Source organism: Gigantopelta aegis, chromosome 15, assembly GCF_016097555.1.
Source record: "Gigantopelta aegis isolate Gae_Host chromosome 15, Gae_host_genome, whole genome shotgun sequence".
Classification (NCBI taxonomy): Eukaryota; Metazoa; Mollusca; class Gastropoda; order Neomphalida; family Peltospiridae; genus Gigantopelta; species Gigantopelta aegis.
The window spans coordinates 3,528,129-3,551,879 of NC_054713.1; the positions used below are offsets into that span (position 1 = coordinate 3,528,129).

Sequence of the window (23,751 nt, forward strand, 5' to 3'; positions counted from 1 at the left end):
GTCATGAAATTCTTAAATTCATAATATAAATATTTTCATATAATTTAATATTCTATTTAATTAACTGGACTACTATACTCTTCAAAAAAAGTAGGGGAACCTAAAATATTAATGTTAATATCAACTATTAGACCGAACATATGTTTTGACCACAGACATCCTAGTAAAGAACGTTCAGGTCTGTTTATCAACACACTGAAACACATTCCATAGTTTGCACGTGCATCACGCAGTTGCCCCGTACAAGTGCTTGGAGTGTCATTCTCGATTTAGTCCATTATTTCTGTCAATCTTTTTCATTCTGTTGATCAAACATTGTTATTGTTTTGTTTTTATTCATTTTTATTGTTTGAATTTGCGATGCGGTGTGTGCAAATAACAAAACATCAACTTTCAAATTTCACTTCTGACCCCAATTGTCCTTCAAGATCTTTGGTGGTCATAAAACCTACTGTAATACTGAACTACCAGTTGTAATGTTTGCCCAATTAATTCACTATTATCATATAACCATTTCACACAGCTAATACTTTACAATTTTGGCAATTGTAAATTCTTATTAGAGTTCCCCTACTGTTTTTGAAGAGTATATATTATTGAAATCATACAACACTCTAGATCATTGTATTAGATGTCCAACAAAGATGAGAAACTTGCGGCAAACTGAGAAGCTAAACCAAAAGGCTTTTGATTTTTCACATATAATTTAAAATGTAAAATAGCAAATTGCACTTACAACCTTTAAGTCATACTTGCTTAATTCTAACTCCCACCTTAGGGTGCTCAAAATGGCAAAACTAAGAATTAGTGAAGCTAATGCAATTGTTATAAAATGGGATGACTTTTACCACTTGCAGTATTCAGAAGGTTAAATAACTTTATATAAATGCTATCTTATAATTTAAAGAAAACAAATGTTTATACCTGATCAGGGCCTCCAGTGTATCCCCAGTTGGGCCTCTGTGGAATTCTTCCTCGTGGTAGTGAAGAGCTTTAGCGTAGGCACGGCAACGTATGGCTCGATCTCCCAGGAGGCGACTGTCAAGAGGGAGAGGGCCCTAAAAACACAATTAAACACCAAGTGAAAAACAAAAATAACCCAATTATTTGAATTTGAGGAAGAAATGTTTCATATTTTAAAGAGTTATCTCACCTTGTCACATGTCTAGAGTTATCTCACCTTGTCACGTATGTAAAGTTATCTCACCTTGTCACGTATGTAAGAGTTATCTCACCTTGTCACAGTGCTCCATGAACTCCGCAAGGTTGAGCAGTGTCTGAGTTATCTCGACAATCTCCTGCGACGTCAACGCTTGCTCCAGACTCTGTATCAACTCGTCCTGTTGTGCCTCGGTCAGTTCTGTCCAGCACGAAACAAACGCAGCATTAAACAGATCCCTAGAAAAAAGAAGAGAAAAAAAAAAAAATGAATGAATGAATGAATGAATGAACTCTGTATCAACTCGTCCTGCTGGGCCTCGGTCAGTTCCGTCCAGCATGAAACAAATGCAGCATTAAACAGATCCCTAGAAAAAAGAAGAGAAAAAAAGAATGAATGAATGAATGAATGAACTCTGTATCAACTCGTCCTGCTGGGCCTCGGTCAGTTCCGTCCAGCACGAAACAAATGCAGCATTAAACAGATCCCTAGAAAAAAGAAGAGAAAAAAAGAATGAATGAATGAATGAATGATTGAACTCTGTATCAATTCATCCTGCTGGGCCTCGGTCAATTCCATCCAGCACGAAACAAACGCAGCATAAAACAGATCCCTAGAAAAAAGAAGAGAAAAAAAGAATGAATGAATGAATGAATGAATGAATGAATGAATGAACTCTGTATCAACTCGTCCTGCTGGGCCTCGGTCAGTTCCGTCCAGCACGAAACAAATGCAGCATAAAACAGATCCCTAGAACAAAGGCAAGAAAGAAACAATAAATGAAACAATAAATAAATGAATGAACTCAGTTCGTCCATTTGTTTCTTAAAAATAAAAACTACAAAATATACTTAGTACTTTAATTATATGTGTAAGTATATTATATGTATGTACTGGTACATATGTACATACATTTAAGAATTAACTGCAATTATTTTTTGGTTCATGGAAGTATGAACCGAAAAAACAATGTGCACACTGTATGACTCTGCGTATTAGGTCATACGAAAGTGTGCACATCGTTTTTTTCGGTTCATACTTGCATGAACCAAAACATAATTGCTGTCAAATCTTACAATTAAATTTATATGCATACTTTAATCATACATAACTGAATTTATTTTGTTTAGCTTTATATATACCTGTAGTATTGTTTGTTGTAAACTTCATTGATAGTAAGAATGCAAACACTCATTCACTATTATTTGAAACAGCTGATTTTTTAAATGACCTCATGGCTTAAATTTTTTCGGTTCATCAGGATATGAATGAAAAAAAAGTAAGCACCTCTGGACCAACCAGATTGCCGTAAAGTGTATAGATGCACATTTGGTTTAATTACGATGCACATTTGGTTTACTTACATGTATTTGATATAATTATCCAGCTAGACAGTCTTACTGTTACTTATTTAAATAACTGTCTACGAGGTACAGGTCTAACACAAATATTTTAAATTAACAAGCTTGTGACAAGTGAAAATTATTTCACTTGGGACATAAACGTTTATAGTATCTGGTAACTCGTTTATATCAACCTCTATTTACCTTGCTAGAGGATTGTAGGTCTATAGTTCGACTATTTACCTAGCTAGCAGGTTGTAGGTCTATAGTTTGACTATTTACTTTGCTAGAAGGCTGTAGGTCTATAGTTCGACTATTTACCTTGCTAGAAGGCTGTAGGTCTATAGTTTGACTATTTACCTTGCTAGAGGGTTGTAGGTCTATAGTAGACTATTTATCTAGCTAGAGGGTTGTAGGTCTATAGTTGACTATTTATCTAGCTAGAGGGTTGTAGGTCTATAGTTGAATATTGACCTTGCTAGAGGGTTGTAGGTCTATAGTTTGACTATTTACCTTGCTAGAGTGTTGTAGGTCTATAGTTTGACTATTTACCTTGCTAGAGGGTTGTAGGTCTATAGTAGACTATTTATCTAGCTAGAGGGTTGTAGGTCTATAGTTGACTATTTATCTAGCTAGAGTGTTGTAGGTCTATAGTTGAATACTGACCTTGCTAGAGGGTTGTAGGTCTATAGTTCGACTATTTACCTTGCTAGAGGGTTGTAGGTCTATAGTTCGACTATTTACCTTGCTAGAGGGTTGTAGGTCTATAGTGGACTATTTATCTAGCTAGAGGGTTGTAGGTCTATAGTGGACTATTTATCTAGCTAGAGGGTTGTAGGTCTATAGTTGACTATTTATCTAGCTAGAGGGTTGTAGGTCTATAGTTGAATATTTACCTTGCTAGAGGGTTGTAGGTCTATAGCTCGACTATTTACCTTGCTAGAGGGCTGTAGGTCTATAGTTTGACTATTTATCTTGCTAGAAGGCTGTAGGTCTATAGTTGACTATTTACCTTGCTAGAGGGTTGTAGGTCTATAGTTGACTATTTACCTTGCTAGAAGGCTGTAGGTCTATAGTTGACTATTTACCTTGCTAGAGGGTTGTAGGTCTGTAGTTGACTATTTACCTTGCTTGAGGGTTGTAGCGCTATAGTTGACTATTTACCTAGCTAGAGGGTTGTAGGTCTATAGTTGACTATTTATCTAGCTAGAGGGTTGTAGGTCTATAGTTGACTATTTATCTAGCTAGAGGGTTGTAGGTCTATAGTTGAATATTTACCTTGCTAGAGGGTTGTAGGTCTATAGTTCGACTATTTACCTTGCTAGAGGGCTGTAGGTCTATAGTTTGACTATTTACCTTGCTAGAGGGTTGTAGGTCTATAGTTGACTATTTACCTTGCTAGAAGGCTGTAGGTCTATAGTTGACTATTTACCTTGCTAGAGGGTTGTAGGTCTGTAGTTGACTATTTACCTTGCTAGAGGGTTGTAGGTCTGTAGTTGACTATTTACCTTGCTTGAGGGTTGTAGGGCTATAGTTGACTATTTACCTTGCTAGAAGGCTGTAGGTCTATAGTTGACTATTTACCTTGCTAGAAGGCTGTAGGTCTATAGTTGACTATTTACCTTGCTAGAAGGCTGTAGGTCTATAGTTGACTATTTACCTTGCTAGAAGGCTGTAGGTCTATAGTTGACTATTTACCTTGCTAGAGGGCTGTAGGTCTATAGTTTGACTATTTACCTTGCTAGAAGGCTGTAGGTCTATAGTTGACTATTTACCTTGCTAGAGGGCTGTAGGTCTATAGTTTGACTATTTACCTTGCTAGAAGGCTGTAGGTCTATAGTTGAATACTTACCTTGCTAGAGGGTTGTAGGTCTATAGTTCGACTATTTACCTTGCTAGAGGGTTGTAGGTCTATAGTTGACTATTTACCTTGCTAGAGGGTTGTAGGTCTGTAGTTGACTATTTACCTTGCTTGAGGGTTGTAGGGCTATAGTTGACTATTTACCTAGCTAGAGGGTTGTAGGTCTATAGTTGACTATTTATCTAGCTAGAGGGTTGTAGGTCTATAGTTGACTATTTATCTAGCTAGAGGGTTGTAGGTCTATAGTTGAATATTTACCTTGCTAGAGGGTTGTAGGTCTATAGTTTGACTATTTACCTTGCTAGAAGGCTGTAGGTCTATAGTTGACTATTTACCTTGCTAGAAGGCTGTAGGTCTATAGTTCGACTATTTACCTTGCTAGAGGGCTGCAGGTCTATAGTTCGACTATTTACCTTGCTAGAAGGCTGTAGGTCTATAGTTGACTATTTACCTTGCTAGAGGGTTGTAGGTCTGTAGTTGACTATTTACCTTGCTAGAGGGTTGTAGGTCTATAGTAGACTATTTACCTTGCTAGAGGGCTGCAGGTCTATAATTCGACTATTTACTTTGCTAGAGGGTTGTACATGTGTAGGTCTATAGTTGACCATTTACCTACATGTAGCTAGCAGATTGTAGGTCTATAGTTGACTATTTACCTTGCTAGAGGGTTGTAGGTCTATAGTTCAACTATTTACCGTGCTAGAGGGTTGTAGGTCTATAGTTGACTATTTACCTAGCTAGAGGGTTGTAGGTCTATAGTTCGACTATTTACCTTGCTAGAGGGTTGTAGGTCTATAGTTCGATTATTTACCTTGCTAGAGGGCTTCAGGTCTCTAGTTGACTATTTACCTACATGTAGCTAGCAGATTGTAGGTTTATAGTTGACTATTTACCTTGCTAGAGTTGCAGGCCTATAGTTGACTATTTACCTTGCTAGAGGGCTTCAGGTCTATAATTCGACTATTTACTTTGCTAGAGGGTTGTAGGTCTATAGTTGACTATTTACCTACATGTAGCTAGCGGATTGTAGGTCTATAGTTGACTATTTACCTAGCTACAGGGCTGTAGGTCTATAGTTGACTATTTACCTTGCTAGAGGGTTGTAGGTCTATAGTTCGACTATTTACCTTGCTAGAGGGTTGTAGGTCTATAGTTCGATTATTTACCTTGCTAGAGGGTTGTAGGTCTATAGTTCGACTATTTACCTAGCTAGAGGGTTGTAGGTCTATAGTTCTACTATTTACCTTGCTAGAGGGTTGTAGGTCTGAGCAAGGGCCCAGCACGATCGGAGTGCTGGGGACGGACTCTCTTTGAGTAACTCAATGCTCAATTTCCTCAGCCATTCCATCCAGTCCTCTTTAGAAGCTCGTCTTCCGGAACCCAGGGCCTGAAGAAAGGAATGTTTAAAAGTTGTTTTGTTTAACGACACCACTATAACCCATTGATTAATTAATGGTCATATATTAGATGTCAAACAGTTGGCAATTTTGATGTGTGAGTATGAATATATAATATTCTCTATTTATGTTACTGCAGGGTTTTAAATTGCTCCAAAGTTGAGGTGATAACAGGTTGTGCCCAAAATAAGTATTCCCAAAATAAGCAAGCCCAAATTAAAGGCATACTGTCACAGATTTAAGGACCTTATTTCTCTAAAAATGGATAACAACTAAAAATTACATTAAGTGTTGGAAACCAAATCTAGCTATTGAATCACCTTAACTGAACCATGATGGAGTGAAATCAATTATCAACCCTCTCGTCAATTTTTACAAAATGTCATTAATAAATGGAGTATGGTGGTTATGAAGATGGTTGAATAAAGTACATTTAGGGACAAATCAAATTATTTTTGTTCAGGTAATACTTTGTTAGACCATTAAATAGGTCAGTGATCTGTGACAGTATGCCTTTAACTAGAAACATGCTAACCTGAAGAAAATTCATCTGAAAATCAATAGAATGTTAAGCTGTAATTAGATTAAAATAACTTGAAATACATGTCTGAATAGGTAAAACTCTGCAATTACTGCACTAAAAGGACATCTGTGTGCTAATAACAGACAAGGAAGGAAGGAAATGTTTTATTTAACGATGCACTCAACACATTTTATTTACAGTTATATGGCGTCAGACATATGGTTAAGGACCACACAGATATTGAGAGAGGAAACCCGCTGCTACCACTTCATGGGCTACTCTTTTCGATTAGCAGCAAGGGATCTTTTATATGCACCATCCCACATACAGGATAGTACATACCATGGCCTTTGTTACACCACTTGTCTAGCACTGGCTGGAACGACAAATAGCCCAATGGGCCCACTGATGGGAATCGATCCTAGATTGATCGTGCATCAGGTAGTAACAGCCTAGATTGATCGTGCATCAGGTAGTAACAGCCTAGATTGATCGCGCATCAGGTAGTAACGGCCTAGATTGATCACGCATCAGGTAGTAATGGCCTAGATTGATCGCGCATCAGGTAGTAACGGGCTAGATTGATAGTGAATCAGGTAATAACAGCCTAGATTGATCGTGCATCAGGTAGTAACAGCCTAGATTGATCGTGCATCAGGTAGTAACAGCCTAGATTGATCGTCCATCACGTAGTAACAGCCTAGATTGATCGTGAATCAGGTAATAACAGCCTAGATTGATCGTGAATCAGGTAATAACAGCCTAGATTGATCGTGAATCAGGTAATAACAGCCTAGATTGATCGTGCATCAGGTAGTAACAGCCTAGATTGATCGTGAATCAGGTAATAACAGCCTAGATTGATCGTGCATCAGGTAATAACAGCCTAGATTGATCACGCATCAGGTAGTAACAGCCTAGATTGATCATGAATCAGGTAATAACAGACAAGTCTGTTGTGCCCCAATTGGTGAACCCTGTCCTGTTAATATTGATAGTGTTGAACAGATGATGTGTTTACTCTTTGCATGTGGTTGAAGTTGGCATGGAGTTTTTTGATGGTGGTGGTGTCTGCCGTCTGATCAGCCGTTTCCGTGATCTTCAGTCGGTTTCTGCGCTTCATCAGCACCGGGTCGTCCTCCTCCTCAGCTATTGACGTGCCCTGATAAACGTATGTAAAACAAAGAAAGGAATATTTCAGAAACAGAATCAAAGAGAGAGATACGAAATCTTCGTGATAATTTCTGTCTTACATTAATACAGAGAGAGAGAGAGAGAGAGAGAGAGAGAGAGAGAGAGAGAGAGAGAGAGAGAGAGAGAGAGAGAGAGAGAGAGGGAGGGAGGGAGGGAGAGGAGAGAGGGAGAGAGAGAGAGAGAGAGAGAGAGAGAGAGAGAGAGAGAGAGAGAGAGAGAGAGAGCGAGAGCCAGAGACAGAGAGACAGGGAGGGAGAGAGAGAGAGAGAGAGAGAGAGAGCGAGAGACAGAGACAGAGAGAGACAGGGAGGAGAGAGAGAGAGAGAGAGAGAGAGAGAGAGAGAGAGAGAGAGAGAGAGAGAGAGAGAGAGAGAGAGAGAGAGAGAGACAGACAGACAGACAGACAGACAGACAGACAGAGACAGAGAGAGACAGACACAGAGAGAGATGCAGAAAGCAAAACAAAAAAAAGGACTTTATTTCAACTTCACTATGAAATAAGTGGTAATAAAATTAGTTTTGGAAATTTCATTAAAGACATTTTGCTATGATCTTCTTCTTACCTTGAGTATGACGCACATGAGCACAGTGTAGCGCTGGTCAGTGATCTGGTGTTTGCCCATCACCTTGGTGATCATGGGGATGAAGATGGTGTACTTGTGTCCGAGCTGCTGGACGAGGGAACACAGTGTGGCCATGCAGGTCGCATGGAGCTGCACGGTCGTGTCCAGCGTGCGAGCCAGCGGGTGGATGATGCGCGACGCGTAGTCCGTCAGGTCCAGAGTGTCCGTCAGGTGGTCGATCGTTTCTAACGCCAATCTGAAAAATAAAGAATTAAACTACAAAATGGAGCTGCAGTGAAAACACTTCTTCTCAACTTGCTGCCAAAAAGAAATCTAAAAAATACACAAACAAACTAGAAATGTTAGCCAGGTGGTCGATCGCTTGTAACACCAGTCTGGAAAAGACAGGAATAAACTGGAAAATGGAGCCATAGCCAAAACACTTCTTCTCAACTTGTGGCCAAAAAGAAATCTGGAGAATACACAAACAAACTGGAAAATGTTTGTCAGATGGTCGATCGTTTTTAATGGCAATCTGGAAAATACAGAAATAAACTGGAAAATGTTTGTCAGATGGTTGATCGTTTCTAACGGCAATCTGGAAAATACAGAAATAAACTGGAAAATGGAGACACGGCCAAAATACTCCTTCTCAAGTTTGAAACCAAAAATACATCTCTTCTAGCCCTTGCCACTTGCAGAGTTAGATCAAAAGTTAAAAGTTTATTTTATTTAATGACATCACTACAGCACATTGATCAATTAATCAATCACTGGCTATTGGATGTCAAACATTTGGTAATTACGACACCACTGGAGCACATTGATCAATTAATCAATCATTGGCTATTGGATGTCAAACATTTGGTAATTACGACACCACTGGAGCACATTGATCAATTAATCAATCACTGGCTATTGGATGTCAAACATTTGGTAATTACGACACCACTGGAGCACATTGATCAATTAATCAATCACTGGCTATTGGATGTCAAACATTTGGTAATTACGACACCACTGGAGCACATTGATCAATTAATCAATCATTGGCTATTGGATGTCAAACATTTGGTAATTACGACACCACTGGAGCACATTGATCAATTAATCAATCACTGGCTATTGGATGTCAAACATTTGGTAATTACGACACCACTGGAGCACATTGATAAATTAATCAATCACTGGCTATTGGATGTCAACCATTTGGTAATTACGACACCACTACAGCACATTGACCAATTAATCAATCACTGGCTATTGGATGTCAAACATTTGGTAATTGTCATATAGTTTATTGGATGTCAAACATTTGGTAATTGTCATATAGTTTATTGGATGTCAAACTTTTGGTAATTGTCATATAGTTTATTGGATGTCAAACATTTGGTAACTGTCATATAGTTTATTGGATGTCAAACATTTGGTAACTGTCATATAGTTTTAGAGGAAACCCAATACATTTTGTTTTATTAAACACAAAATTATATTTTATATGTGCTTTCTCAAACAGGACAGCACATACTATGACCTTTGAAATACTAGCCATGGAGCCCTGATTGGGGCGGGAAAAAACCAATCAGAGAATAGGTCCCCAAAAGTGTTTGATCCTTCAAGCCAAGCGCCTCAGGCTAACACTCCATTAACTGAGAAGGTGCTTTCAATAATTTTAGGGGGTGGGATGGTGCATATAAAAGATCCCTTGGCGCTAATCGAAAAGAGTAGCTCATGAAGTGGCGATAGCAGGTTTCCTCCCTCAATATATGTGTGGTCATTAACCATATGTCTGATGCCATATAACTGTAAATAAAATGTGTTGAGTGTGTCGTTAAATAAACTATTTCCTTCCTTCAATAATTTTAATTATAGGTATGATAGTGGGGAGCCAATGATTTAACACTGAAATAAGGGTCTTTGCTTCCACCAGGCAGTAGAAAATTAAATTATATTTCATTAATTCATTGGCAACCAAACCCTAAGCTTATGCTTAATCCTAACTGACCTGAACAAGGGGTGGTGAGTGGGGATGTATGAAGGAAGGAAATGGTTTATTTAACGACGCACTCAACACATTTTACTTACGGTTATATGGCGTCGGACATATCGTTAAGGACCACACAGATATTGAGGGAGGAAACCCACTGTCGCCACTTCATGGGTTACGCTTTTCGATTGGCAGCAAGGGATCTTTTATATGCACCATCCCATAGACAGGATAGCACATACCATGGCCTTTGATGTACCAGTCAGGGTGAACTGGCTGGAGCGAGAAATAGCCCAATGGGCCCACTGACAGGGATCGATCCCAAACCGACCGCGCATCAAGAAAGTGCTTTACCACTGGTCTACGTCTTGCCTGCGGGGATATATGCATCCAACACTTATTTTTATTTATTGTAGAACTGACTTTTTGTATCAAAGTGGGCTTTAAAAAATTTTTAAAAGATTATCATAAATATTATTTAAAAACCACAAGTAAAGATATAAAATAAAACCTTACCTTCTGACCGAAATAGGAATGTCAACAGAATCGAACAGTTTCACAACGGGAGGAAGTAACAGATGAAGATAATCGTCCAGGTTAGCACCAAATAACTGAAGAGCATTCAACAACTGAAAAAGAGAAACACACATTTCTATTTCTTTGAACTTTTCTAAGCTCAGTGGTTACAATGTCTGTGTAAAGGGCAATGGGTTATTGGATTAATGACCTGTTCATACAAGCACTCCTTCAAAAAAAAAGTTAGTTTTGTTTAATGACACCACTAGAGCACATTGATTTTTTTTTAATCATTGGTTTTTGACTGTCAAATAAGGGATACTTTATATGCACAGACTGGAAAGGACATACCACTGCCGTTGACAACTTGTGGTGGACTGGTTGGAATGAGAAAAAATAAATCAGTTGAATGGATGCATAAAGGTTCGATCTGGTGATGCAAGCATTTCAAGTGAGCACTGTACCGACTGGGCTAAATTCCGCCCCCCCCCCCCACTCGATAAATAGAGATTGACTTGATTACACCAGTTGTTAGCAATGGCTGGAACGAGGAATAGTCCAGTGAGTTCACTACCGAGATTCAATCATGTACTGACCATATATCAACTGCACACTCTACCCATTGAGATAAGTCCCACCCTTAGACAGACAATGACATGATTAACATGAGCTAACCTTTGCTGTGACAACCCTGTCCTTGCTGGTGTCATGCATGAAGACTCGTAGGATCTGGGGCACTATCTGGGGCAGGTACACCCGGAACTCGGTGCCCAGTGCATTCACGATCTGCTCGATCAGCAGGATAATCGTGTTCTGCATCGGACTGTTGGGGATCCAGAATTCCTGAAACACGTAATACAAACACCGATTCCGTTACAGACACAAGAGATTATTATTATTATTATGCTAGAATGCTAGATATAGGTGGACAAATCACCAAATAAGAATTCAAACTTAGTTAAATTTTATCTCGATATTTGTGGGTTTTATTGTCTTGCAGTGTCTTATTTGATGCCCACAAATGTTTCATTTTTGACCTCATGCTAACACCTCTTAGTCAGAAATGATGGGCATCAAACAGACAATAATACCCACAAATCTATGGTTATTTCCAAAAAGGCTGAAGACGTACTGCAATAAAAACAGAAAAAAAACACAAGTAACAATTGAAGAAAACTTTGTTTTCTTTTCATAAATACCTAACCTGGCTTCTCATCAGACGACTCAAAACAGAAAACCAATAACACAATAACTGGGATATTCAGACAGGTCTACTTTAAAGGAGGAAAGGGAGAGGAGGTGGTGGCGGTGGCGGTGGTGGTGACGGTGACAGTGGTGGCGGTGTTGATGGTGGTGGTGGTGATGGTTGTGGTGGTGGTGGTGGTGGTGGTGATGGTTGTGGTGGTGGTGGCAGTGGCGACGGTGACGGTGATGGTGGTGGTGGTGGTGGTGGTGGTGGCGGTGGTGTTGATGGTGGTGATGGTGGTGGTGGTGGTGGTGTTGATGGTGGTGATGGTGGTGGTGGTGATGGGGGAGTTTGTGGGTGAGATGTAGCCGGTCAATTGTTGGAAGAATAACACACAAAAGAAACATCTCTTACCTTGACTAGAATGAAGATATCTTCCAAGTAATTCTTGATGTGCTGCTTCACAATTGCAATAATCACCCCCAGCTGCTGGAACAAGAACTGAAGGAAAAAAAAAATTGTATAAAATCTTGGTAACATATAGCAGCATAGTCACCTGGGATTTGGAATCAAATAATAAAATAATCTAAAGTTTAGAATAGAATAATAAATAATGAACCTATCTCAAGTGTGAAACAAAGTAATAACTAAAAACTGGAGCTGACTAACACAGTTTATTGAGATTATTATACGAGCTGGTGTCGTACTGATTTCACGAAACGAGTGGCAGGTTTCTCGTATTACCCGAGCGAGTGTTTTGCTTGGAGTAATAAAAAGTAATATACCTCTTTGAAGTTTGGAAACGACTAATAAAAAGCAACACACTTTTGAAGTTTCAGTTTAAGTAATAAAAAGTAATACACCTCTTTGAAGTTTGGAAATGATTAACGAAAAGCAACATACTTTTGAAGTTTTGTTTTGAGTAATAAAAGGTAGCGTACCTCTCTGAAGTTTGGTTTTGAGTAATAAACGGTAGCATACCTCTCTGAAGTTTGGTTTTGAGTAATAAACGGTAGCATACCTCTCTGAAGTTTTGTTTTGAGTAAAACGCAAGCATACCTCTCTGAAGTTTGGTTTTGAGTAATAAACGGTAGCATACCTCTCTGAAGTTTTGTTTTGAGTAATAAACGGTAGCATACCTCTCTGAAGTTTGGTTTTGAGTAATAAACGGTAGCATACCTCTCTGAAGTTTGGTTTTGAGTAATAAACGGTAGCATACCTCTCTGAAGTTTGGTTTTGAGTAATAAACGGTAGCATACCTCTCTGAAGTTTGGTTTTGAGTAATAAACGGTAGCATACCTCTCTGAAGTTTGGGTCAGCGGACCGGATGACTGTCAGGTAGGCTGGGATCACCTGCTGGATGTACGGCACACACTTGATGCCCAGACTCTTGAAGATGAACGTTATCGCCTGCACAACCATTGTGTGGTGTTGAGACAGAGACGGGTCGCGGATAATCTTCATCAGTGTCGCTATGGCGATCGCGGGGTAGAACTCTTCAATGGTGGAGGTGGAGCTCATATTGGCCAGCATTTCACTTGAGTTGAAGTCTGAAAAGAATGACGGAAGGAATGGGTCTTTTTAATTACACACTCAACATGTTTTAATTATGTTTATATGACATCAGAAGTCTGAAAAGAGGAAAAGAAGGAATGGGTTTTTTAATGACGCAATCAACATGTTTTAATTATGTTTAATTGTTATCAGAAGTCTGAAAAAAAAGACGGAAGGAATGTTTTATTTAATGACACTCTCAATGCATTGTAATTATGGTTATATGGCGTCAGACGTCTGAAAAGAAAGACAAGAATAAAAGATATGGTAAGAAATAACTCAAGAGTTCCTCCAGAAATCATCAAAGTGGGATGGTGAGTGATATAACAAAATAGACCACATTTTTCTTTAAATGATACCAGAACTTTATTATCTGGATTTCTGTGTTGTACATTGAAAAAAAAACCCCAAGGTTTAAAAGACATTTATACAGTTTCTAACTAAAACTTCTTTAAGGCAATTGGGGTTTGCAAGGTTAATTTATATGTCACAGAGCAATCAATTTCAGCAGTGTTCATTTCACTGGATAGCATTAACTATAATTATAGTCAAGTACTGTTGTGTTCAAATTATGAAAGAATAAAAAATATGTAATTTTTCTTGACGGCTGGATTAGGGTTAGAGTTACACCAGCTGTGTTTCATAGCCAGAGCTGTGAGAAAACGTTTTAGAGTATTTGAAAGTGAGACACTGAAAGTGAGACACGTTACCCGACTGGTTGGCTTCCTTGTCCGACTTGATGTGGTCCGACTTGCTGACGGCCGCTTCACTATCCGATATCAAGCCGAGGTTCAGCTTGTGTTTGTGCGGGTCGAGGGCCCCCAGCAAGCCCAGCACTTTGATTACCTGCGGAAAGATTGAAACAAACAATACTTAACTCAGAATCTACACCCTTATGGTTTAGTCAAACCTCAGCACTTTGATCACCTGCGGAAAGATTGAAACAAACAATACTTAACTCAGAATCTACACCCTTATGGTTTAGTCAAACCTCAGCACTTTGATCACCTGCAGATAGATTGCAACAAACAATACTTAACTCAAAATCTATACACGTGTGACTTGGTCAAACCCCAGCCTTTGATTACCTGCAGATAGATTGCAACAAATGATACTTAAATTAGAATCTATACTCGTGTGGCTTGGTCAAACCCCAGCACTTTGATTACCTGCAGAAAGATTGCACCAGGGTCAAACAGTATTTATAGTCCATTTGTGTCAAAAGGAAACCAATGAATTGGCATCTAACTCTGTAATTAATTAAGTTAGTAATATGCTTTCATATGAATCTTAAGTTTGAATCAATACCAACTGTTACCTTGGCTGTTCTAGCATTTTGTCTTCACCCTTGTTTTAATCTATTTAATTGAGATTAATCTAATCTAATAGATTTAATCTATTTAACTGAGATTAATGTAATCTAATGGATTTAATCTATTTAATTAAGATTAATGTAATCTAATAGATTTAATTGAGATTAATGTAATCTAATAGATTTAATCTATTTAACTGAGATTAATCTACAGACCTTCGTTTCTGAAAAATCCAGGAGTGCTAAAAATTGCACTCCTCAAAATGCTTACGAGGGGAGTAGAAATGTCACTCCTCAAAATGCAGAGGAGAGGAAAATCGCACTCCTCAAAATAATCAGAATTAGAGGTAAGAGACCGAGAGAGACCGAAAGGAATTGCACCCATGAACATTATTATGTTTGAGGAGTAATGATTTCTAAATTAAATATCTTAAGAGGTAATGTTTTGTGTTTTCAAAATAAATATCTTAGTTTAACTAATATGATAGTTGTTCTCAAAGATGAAGGAATGGGCCATTGCAGTCTTTCACAAGAAAAAGAAACACCATGAACACAACATTTATCAATCTTTTATATATTATATGCATATTATGTTGCATTAAAATTCTGAATCATGATAATCTGTTGACTATTTATGAATAAAGAATTGAAACTGATTTGTTTGTGTTTATTCTGTTTTATTTAAAACAAGTACAATAATTTTAATCTTTATCACAGAATGATATGATTTCTCCATGGACACAAACCTGTGAACTGAATGTGAATTGACATTGTAACAACTATGGTATTGTTATTAAGAATTCTAACTGTAAAATATCTAATAAAACTCACAAAAAATAATGTCAGTAGGCCTATTTGTAAATCATTTAAACTAAAAAGAAATTAAAAGTGTAACAACCACATGGCACAGGGTTATCACATTTATCATGATACCATAATATACGTCATGTACCTTCAAATTCTCTACTTAAAAATGATAATAATAATAATGTCATAACTGAGATAATGTCAACATCTATTGTTTTCTACCCAAATATATCTTACTACAATATAAAAAATAAATTTTTACAAACAGGATTAACTTTAATTATCGGTGTACTGTAGTTATTACATCATTTATTATACTACTAACTCGAATCATAGCAACCCATAAATTAAAAAACCCCAAAAAAAACCCCAAAAACCCAACATAACCACTCTAATGTAAATTTAATTTTAAAATATACATGCTTTACACTCGGTAAATTTGAATTACTCACTTGAAATTAAATCGGTGTATGTTTGTTTCAGAGTCCCGTCAACCAATCACATGTACTGGAAATCTGACTCTACCAAGGGCAATGTCCTTTGCTTTAAATCACGTGGCAGTATCGTGAAACAGAAAGTAGAAATGTCTACGAGTACATCGCTATGTTATTAACGAAAACAAAACCTGCTTTACTAAATTACATTTTTGTTTGTGTACGCGTTTACTGTGATATCAACATGTATAAACATTATACATTATACATTAAACATTATATATATTGGACAACGCACCTATTATTTTTCCTGTACGTGATCAAAACGACGACAGTATAAATACATTTCGCGATCATTACCTGCATTGTACGAAATTAAACAAACAAAACCGACGAGATCTTAAGAAGAAGTGAACTCCAAGCTGATTGGCTCAGTGTAAAGATAACCAACAAATCATGTTTCAATATGTAAAAAGTATTCTAGGAAGTTCCTTGTGAACGGAATGGAAAGATTTGTGGCATTATGGATTGGATTCAATAAACAATTAAAATGGCTGAGTTAAAAAACAAACAACACAAGCGTGATTTGTTCAATTTAGGGGCGCGTTATTTCGCGCCCATCAGATTGAGTTGACGGGGGTTGTCAAAAACAAAGGTCTGAATCTAATCTAATAGATTTAATCTATTTAATTGAGATTAATCTAATCTAATGGATTTAATCTATTTATAATTGAGATTAATCTAATCTAATGGATTTAATCTATTTAATTCAGAATAATGTAATCTAATAGATTTAATCTATTTAATTTGATGGTAATCAGTTAAGAAACGTTTTGATTTAAATAGATATTTTTGTAAAACAGTTTTATGAGTCTGTATGGCTTTAAAACTTAATGTTTTTATGTCAGTTTTAGCAGTAATTTGGTATATACTTATATGTCAATTTATCTGTTCCCTTTTGATGTTATCGGACTATAAATCAGAGTTCACACACTTTTGATGTTATCGGACTATAAATCAGAGTTCACACACTTTTGATGTTATCGGACTATAAATCAGAGTTCACACACTTTTGACTCCAGGACATTTCAGGATATTTTTTCAAAAATTTCAGCAACATCAGAAACGTACAAGGTTTTGTTTTTTTAATTATTGTACAATCAACATGATATACCATATATCTTCGCCTGTACAATGTAAGTCGATCTCGGCTATAAGTCGAGTCCCTAATTTCAAGCCATGAAAACGTAATTTTTTTATTGACTCATTTATAAGTTGATCCATGAAAAACAACTTATAAATACTGAAGTATTTCTTATTTTCAGCACATGAGAACAATAAATGGCTCATATGTATGATATCTGAATAAAAGATTTTACAAACTCAGGGTTTTCCCGTTTTGTACATCACAATATTCCAATCAAACCACATAGCATCAAAACAAAATATTCCCTTAATAGATAGTGAAATCTGTTTGACTGTTACCGCATGGCACTGTGCAGCATGGTTTTGTGCACAGACAACAACTTTATTTATCAACAGATCACTACGATAAAACTGAAAGTACAATCAGTGAATCACGTCTTGCCACCATATTAATATATGTAGAGGATAACTCTGTTTTGGAAAGTACACTGGTTTTCATACCAAATGACATGTTTCCCTTTTGCCCAAGAACTGCAGAGACCAGTCTAAGCAATTTTTTTAGGGAAAGCTTATCAATATTCATGAAGCTAATCATTGACAAAAGATTGTTTAAACAACAATTAGTACCAGTGACCAGATTTCAAAATAAACTCAGGCAACAGGCAGTTAGTATTGTTTACACTTTTGCTATTAGTGATGGTTGTTGTTGTAACTAAGTGGACTGCTGTCTTGGCATGTGAGTGAGATCGCACACCTTTTCCCCATAACCAAAACCGGTCTAATATTGCCAAACAAAATAAGTTTTTTTCAAATTAACATATTTGAGTGTAAATACTGGGCATAATTCAACAATAAAACTTGTAAAATCATCACCAAAACAATAATAGTTTTGGGTGAACTTTTTTTACCTTCTTATAAGTCGACCCCCCCAAGTTATAAAAATGTTTGGTGAAAAAAATTTGACTTATAGGAGAAGATATACTGTACGACTGTAACTAATTCCAGCCATGAATGCAAACTATAGCTGCTTAACACAGGTCTCACTGTATCTAAGAAAGCAAACAGTTTCCAGTTACTTTCGAACATTACCTCTCTCCGTATCCCTGGCGACTGCTCAGTCTTTAAGAAGTTCAGCAGAACTTCGAGCAGAGCCGGATATTTCTTGTACGGTTCTACCACAGATCCGGTACTCTCTACGAGATGTCCCAGTGTCCACACGGCAACCTGAAAACAATTGTAATAACAACTTTAATCTGAATGTCTGATAACCTGATCCGGTGAGATGTCCCAGTGTCCACCTGATCAACGTATGTCTGATAACCTGATCCGGTACTCTCTACGAGATGTCCCAGTGTCCACAAGGCAACCTGACTGTAATAACAACATTAATCTGTATGTCTGATAACCTGATCCAGTACTCTCTACGAGATGTCCCAGTGTCCACAAGGCAACCTGAAAACAATTGTAATAACAACTTTAATCTGTATGTCTGATAACCTGATCCAGTACTCTCTACGAGATGTCCCAGTGTCCACACATCAACCTGAAAACAATTGTAATAACAACTTTAATCTGTATGTCTGATAACCTGATCCAGTACTCTCTACGAGATGTCCCAGTGTCCACAAGGCAACCTGAAAACAATTGTAATAACAACATTAATCTGTATGTCTGATAACCTGATCCGGTACTCTCTACGAGATGTCCCAGTGTCCACACATCAACCTGAAAACAATTGTAATAACAACTTTAATCTGTATGTCTGATAACCTGATCAGATACTCTCTACAAGATGTCCCAGTGTCCACAAGGCAACCTGAAAACAATTGTAATAACAACTTTAATCTGTATGTCTGATAACCTGATCCGGTACTCTCTACAAGATGTCCCAGTGTCCACGGGCCGGCTCTCCATGGGTACACCTTTCTCCACGGTCTTCCGCGGGTCACTCTACCACGACGGTACAGATCTTCCAGCTTCACAATTCAAGTTTCACGCGGTTTGACAAATTCCTCTGGGATCACCCTGGTCTACGTCATCTCGACTAGTGTTCTACTTGACATTGTCATGTCTGTGCTAGATTCCTGAGCCGTTGACAACATCTCCGAAGAGCCCACTGTCTATGTGACAGTGCCAATTATCTTTTGGCAGAACACAGCCAGTTTTTTTTTATCAACTGTTGATCGTGTGCTGCTGCTGGGGTGGAAGGAAGATACCTTTACTTTACACCATCAGTTCGGGTTGCTATTTCAGTTCCAGTTACAGCTTCTGTCTTGGTTACCATAACAACTCAACGAGTTGTGGTAGACTTTGCTACACAGTCTTCGACATGCAGCCAGTCTTACAAGATAACAATTATAATAAGCTCTCAATCTGTCTCTGTCTCTCCGTCTCTCTCTTCTGTATTAGCTTGTTACTTGAGAAAGAAACTAAAACCAATTTGAATGGGGTGCTGAAACACCACACTGTCATAAAACAGAAACAAACCACGATTAGATAAATATATTTACCGCGAAAATACTAAAAAATTTTTTTATCAAACTTGAATGAAAAAGACTTAAATACCATAAACAAACAGTAACATAACTGACTGGCATGTTTTTAAAAGGACAAGGTTAGGATTGTGATCAGGGCCTAAAAGTCATACCTCTCTCTTCTGAAGCGATGAGGAATCCTGCAGCATCTCGAGAATAATGGGAAGTAACTCATCCATCCACTTCCGCATCTCCGTGCCGCTCACCTACAATATAAACATGTACAATTAAACTGATCTGCAAATCATATCTGACAACATACATGTACATGTAACATTCTATCAAAAACTACCAAGTCAGTTACCAGGTTAGACTTACTCATGTATTTATTTTCATGCTTTTACTCACTTTTATTTATTGTTATGCTTTTAAGAAATTGCCCTGAACTATCAGATGATTCTGTCTAACAGAGCCTCTCTTAACGACTTAAAATATATAATAATTTTTCATGTTTAGAACCATATCTGTATATAGTGTATTTCTGACATATATAGCTCTAACTTCATTTAATTTTCTAATATATTGAAACCCTCAAAACAAGATTTCAAGTTTTTAAGGTCCCTTTTAAAATATGGGACTGGGTATAGAACAGACTCAACACACTGCTACTAACCTGGGCCTGTTCACCAATAGCAGCTAGAACACTCAGTGTAACGCTCGGGTTCGGGTCAGGCTCCTTTAACTTCGAAATCAGGGCCTGGTGATAACAAACAAATAATCACCACTTAAATAATCAATCAATCATTCCATTCTGATGATAAAGCTACACCATTGTGTTTAACTCAACATTTATATCATCTGAAAACAATACAATATTACATGTTAAGTAAAAATACATAATAAGGATTAGAATAAAAAACGAATATGAAAATAGCCTTTTAGGCTTTGTATTGTATAGGTCTCACTACACCGATGTCATCTGCCATTGAAACCCATGTTAAATTGCCCAACGAAGATTGCCCATAGAACAGGTTCTCATTGGCACTAACAACATACACCATTGCGAACATACATTATATAAGCATTTATTTTCACTCCAAAATTGAGAACATTTCCGTCTCAGTTTTTGGCTATATGACCGCATCTGGCTGTAGTATCGGTCCGAACAGGTGGTTCATTAACCGATTCACTCCGGCTGTCACTTGTGCTGTATACCCATGTCCCAAAAGGTTGATGCACAATATTACAAAATAACATGGGAAAAATACAGTCAGAAGGCTTACCATTAAACATACACATTGTTTTAATTCTTCACCATTTCCTAGAAGTGAATATGTGAACCATAACATGTGTCACAATTAGGAACTATAGTGGACCGTCATCAATGAACTCTCACCCGGAAGTGATCTGTGTAGTGAGACCATAGTAATATAATTTAATTAAACACTATTTAATGTTGGAAAGGAATAAGGATTTTACAATAATTGTCTTCAAGTAAAAGTTTAATGTGTTGATTTTAACATCCATGCAGATGTTATCTTTTTTTAAATAATGTATAAAAGACTTTAGTAGCAATCTTCAATTCTATTTTGTGTTAAGTGAACGAAGAAAGTACAAGATTCGTGTTGAGTGAAAGAAGAAAGTACAAGATTTGTGTTGAGTGAAAGAAGAAAGTAAGAGAGTGCTACGCTCACCTTTAGAATAGGCTCCATGTATGGTCTGATGAGTCTAGCCGCGTTAGACACGAGATGTCCGAGAAGTCGCGCTGCCTGTTCCTTGTTGCGTCCAATACCACTGTGCTCCAATTCCGTGAGAATCTAAATATAATACATCATGTATAAATACCATAGACAGTCCAATACCACTGTGCTCCAACTCCGTGAGAATCTAAATATAATACATGATGTATAAATACCATAGACAGTCCAATACCACTGTGCTCCAACTCCGTGAGAATCTAAATATAATACATCATGTATAAATACCATAGACAGTCCAATACCACTGTGCTCCAACTCCGTGAGAATCTAAATATAATACATCATGTATAAATACCATAGACCGTCCAAACCCACTGTGCTCCAACTCGTGAGAATCTAAATATAATACATCATGTATAAATACCACAGACAGTCCAATACCACTGTGCTCCAACTCCGTGAGAATCTAAATATAATACATCATGTATAAATACCATAGACAGTCCAATACCACTGTGCTCCAATTCCGTGAGAATCTAAATATAATACATCATGTATAAATACCATAGACAGTCCAATACCACTGTGCTCCAATTCCGTGAGAATCTAAATATAATACATCATGTATAAATACCATAGACAGTCCAATACCACTGTGCTCCAACTCCGTGAGAATCTAAATATAATACATTATGTATAAATACCATAGACAGTCCAATACCACTGTGCTCCAACTCCGTGAGAATGTAAATATAATACATCATGTATAAATACCATAGACAGTCCAATACCACTGTGCTCCAACTCCGTGAGAATCTAAATATAATACATTATGTATAAATACCATAGACAGTCCAATACCACTGTGCTCCAATTCCGTGAGAATCTAAATATAATACATTATGTATAAATACCATAGACAGTCCAAGACTATTGCAATCTATTTGCTGCCCTCCTAAACGTTTCCAGGTGAGTGTGTAGGGGAGTCCACTCACCTTTCCTGACAGTTAAAAGTTTGTTTGGTTCAAAGAACACCACTAGAGCACATTTATTTATTCATCATCAGCTATTGGATGGCATAAATTTGGTAATTCTGATATAGTCTTAGAAAGGAAATCCACTACATTTTTCCATTAGTTGCGAGGTATATTTTATATGCACCATTCCACAGACAAGATAGCACATACCTCAGCCTTTGATATACCAGTTGTCAACCCCTGTAACTGCCCACAGCAATTGGCAATGCTGTGGAGTTTTTAATTTGCCTTGGACTATATTTAGGGGTTTTTTTTAATGGCATGTTTTTTTGGCTGTGGACATTTTCTTAATTGCAGGGGTTGAGTCGTGGTGCACTGGCTGGAGTGAGAAACAGCCTGATGGGCCCACCGATGGGTATCGATCCCAGACTGACAGCACATCAAGCAAGCACTTTACATCTGGACTACATCCCAACCTCACTACAGTGAATTAACTTATCTGTAGTGACAATAACAACTCTTGGGCATTAATATGGTATTAATACGGGAAACCTATCTTAGCTAATGTTTGAGGGGATAGTAACGTCAAGAACTCTCTAATTTATTACACTAATATTTCATTTCATTTCAACTTATTTTTGTGCTTATATCCAATTAAGGTTCAAGTACGCTGGCCTGGGCACACACCTCAGCTATCTGAGCTGTCTGTCCAGGACAATGGGTTAGTTGTTAGTTGGTTAATGGTTAATGAGAAAGAAGAGGGTGTAGTGGCCTTACACCTACCCATTGAGACCTTAAGAACTCGGTGTGTTGGAGCCGGTACTGGGCTCCGAACCTATAGTCTGATGGCTTAACCACGATGCCACCGAGGCCAGTATAAGTTAACAAGAGCACTGTTTAGTTAAAACTGGGGTTGGGGGTGGGGGTGGGGGCTGGGGGGGTTTGTGCCCATTATATTCATATTACTATTCAGTTATAAAATGAAAATAAACCAAAAGCACTCAGATAATAAAAACAACAATATGAAACCTGTATCAAGACTTTTCTCAAGGAAGGCATCACGTAGGCCGGGTTCTTCGAGCTCAGTCGGCCGATCATACAGATCGCTAGCTCACGGATCTCAAACACTTCGTCGTTAAGGGCCACGAACAGGGCACTGAGGTTCTCCGCCTGAGCAAGATGGCTGTCGAATCTCTCGTCCAGGGAGGCGAGAACACAAAAACGAATATCAGCGTCTGAAAAGAAAAACACACAAACATTATTATTGTTATATTTATTATTATATTATATCAATTGTTTTAAAAAAAGAGGAAAGTTAAATAGAAAAAGAGACTACTAGGTTGCTGACACTGGGCATAATAAACAATAACAGCCATTTCAATGGTTGTTGGGATGTTTGGCCAATCCATTAAAAATAAAATTTGTTTTGTTTAATGATACCACTAGAGCACATTTAATTTAATGAATATGTTATAGGTATGATGAACAGTTTGTTTTGAACCAACTACTGATGATACTGTATCCATTGAAGAAGGTGCTATCTGATTAATGAAGTTATTGTTCTTTATTAGAAAGGGAAAGTTTGTTTAGCATGGGTACTTTGATGACACATTTATAT

At 37.6% G+C, this 23,751-nt stretch overlaps 1 protein-coding gene across 3 annotated transcripts in view; it reads right to left on the reverse strand.

The window, feature by feature from the left end:
* The window catches only part of LOC121390027 (serine/threonine-protein kinase mTOR-like), a 105,404-nt gene that overhangs the window by 49,513 nt on the left and 32,140 nt on the right, over positions 1-23,751 (reverse strand). For all 3 annotated transcript variants that reach the window (XM_041521727.1, XM_041521726.1, XM_041521728.1), the window contains 15 exons: positions 23,163-23,368; positions 21,151-21,273; positions 20,130-20,213; positions 19,630-19,722; positions 18,072-18,206; positions 13,994-14,129; positions 13,029-13,279; positions 12,144-12,230; positions 11,219-11,386; positions 10,544-10,656; positions 8,041-8,296; positions 7,305-7,445; positions 5,608-5,750; positions 1,236-1,398; positions 925-1,058 (listed from right to left, as the gene is read on the reverse strand). In XM_041521727.1, the coding sequence (XP_041377661.1) occupies positions 925-1,058; positions 1,236-1,398; positions 5,608-5,750; positions 7,305-7,445; positions 8,041-8,296; positions 10,544-10,656; positions 11,219-11,386; positions 12,144-12,230; positions 13,029-13,279; positions 13,994-14,129; positions 18,072-18,206; positions 19,630-19,722; positions 20,130-20,213; positions 21,151-21,273; positions 23,163-23,368 (2,233 nt within the window). The remainder of the gene's footprint in view (positions 1-924; positions 1,059-1,235; positions 1,399-5,607; positions 5,751-7,304; positions 7,446-8,040; positions 8,297-10,543; positions 10,657-11,218; positions 11,387-12,143; positions 12,231-13,028; positions 13,280-13,993; positions 14,130-18,071; positions 18,207-19,629; positions 19,723-20,129; positions 20,214-21,150; positions 21,274-23,162; positions 23,369-23,751) is intronic.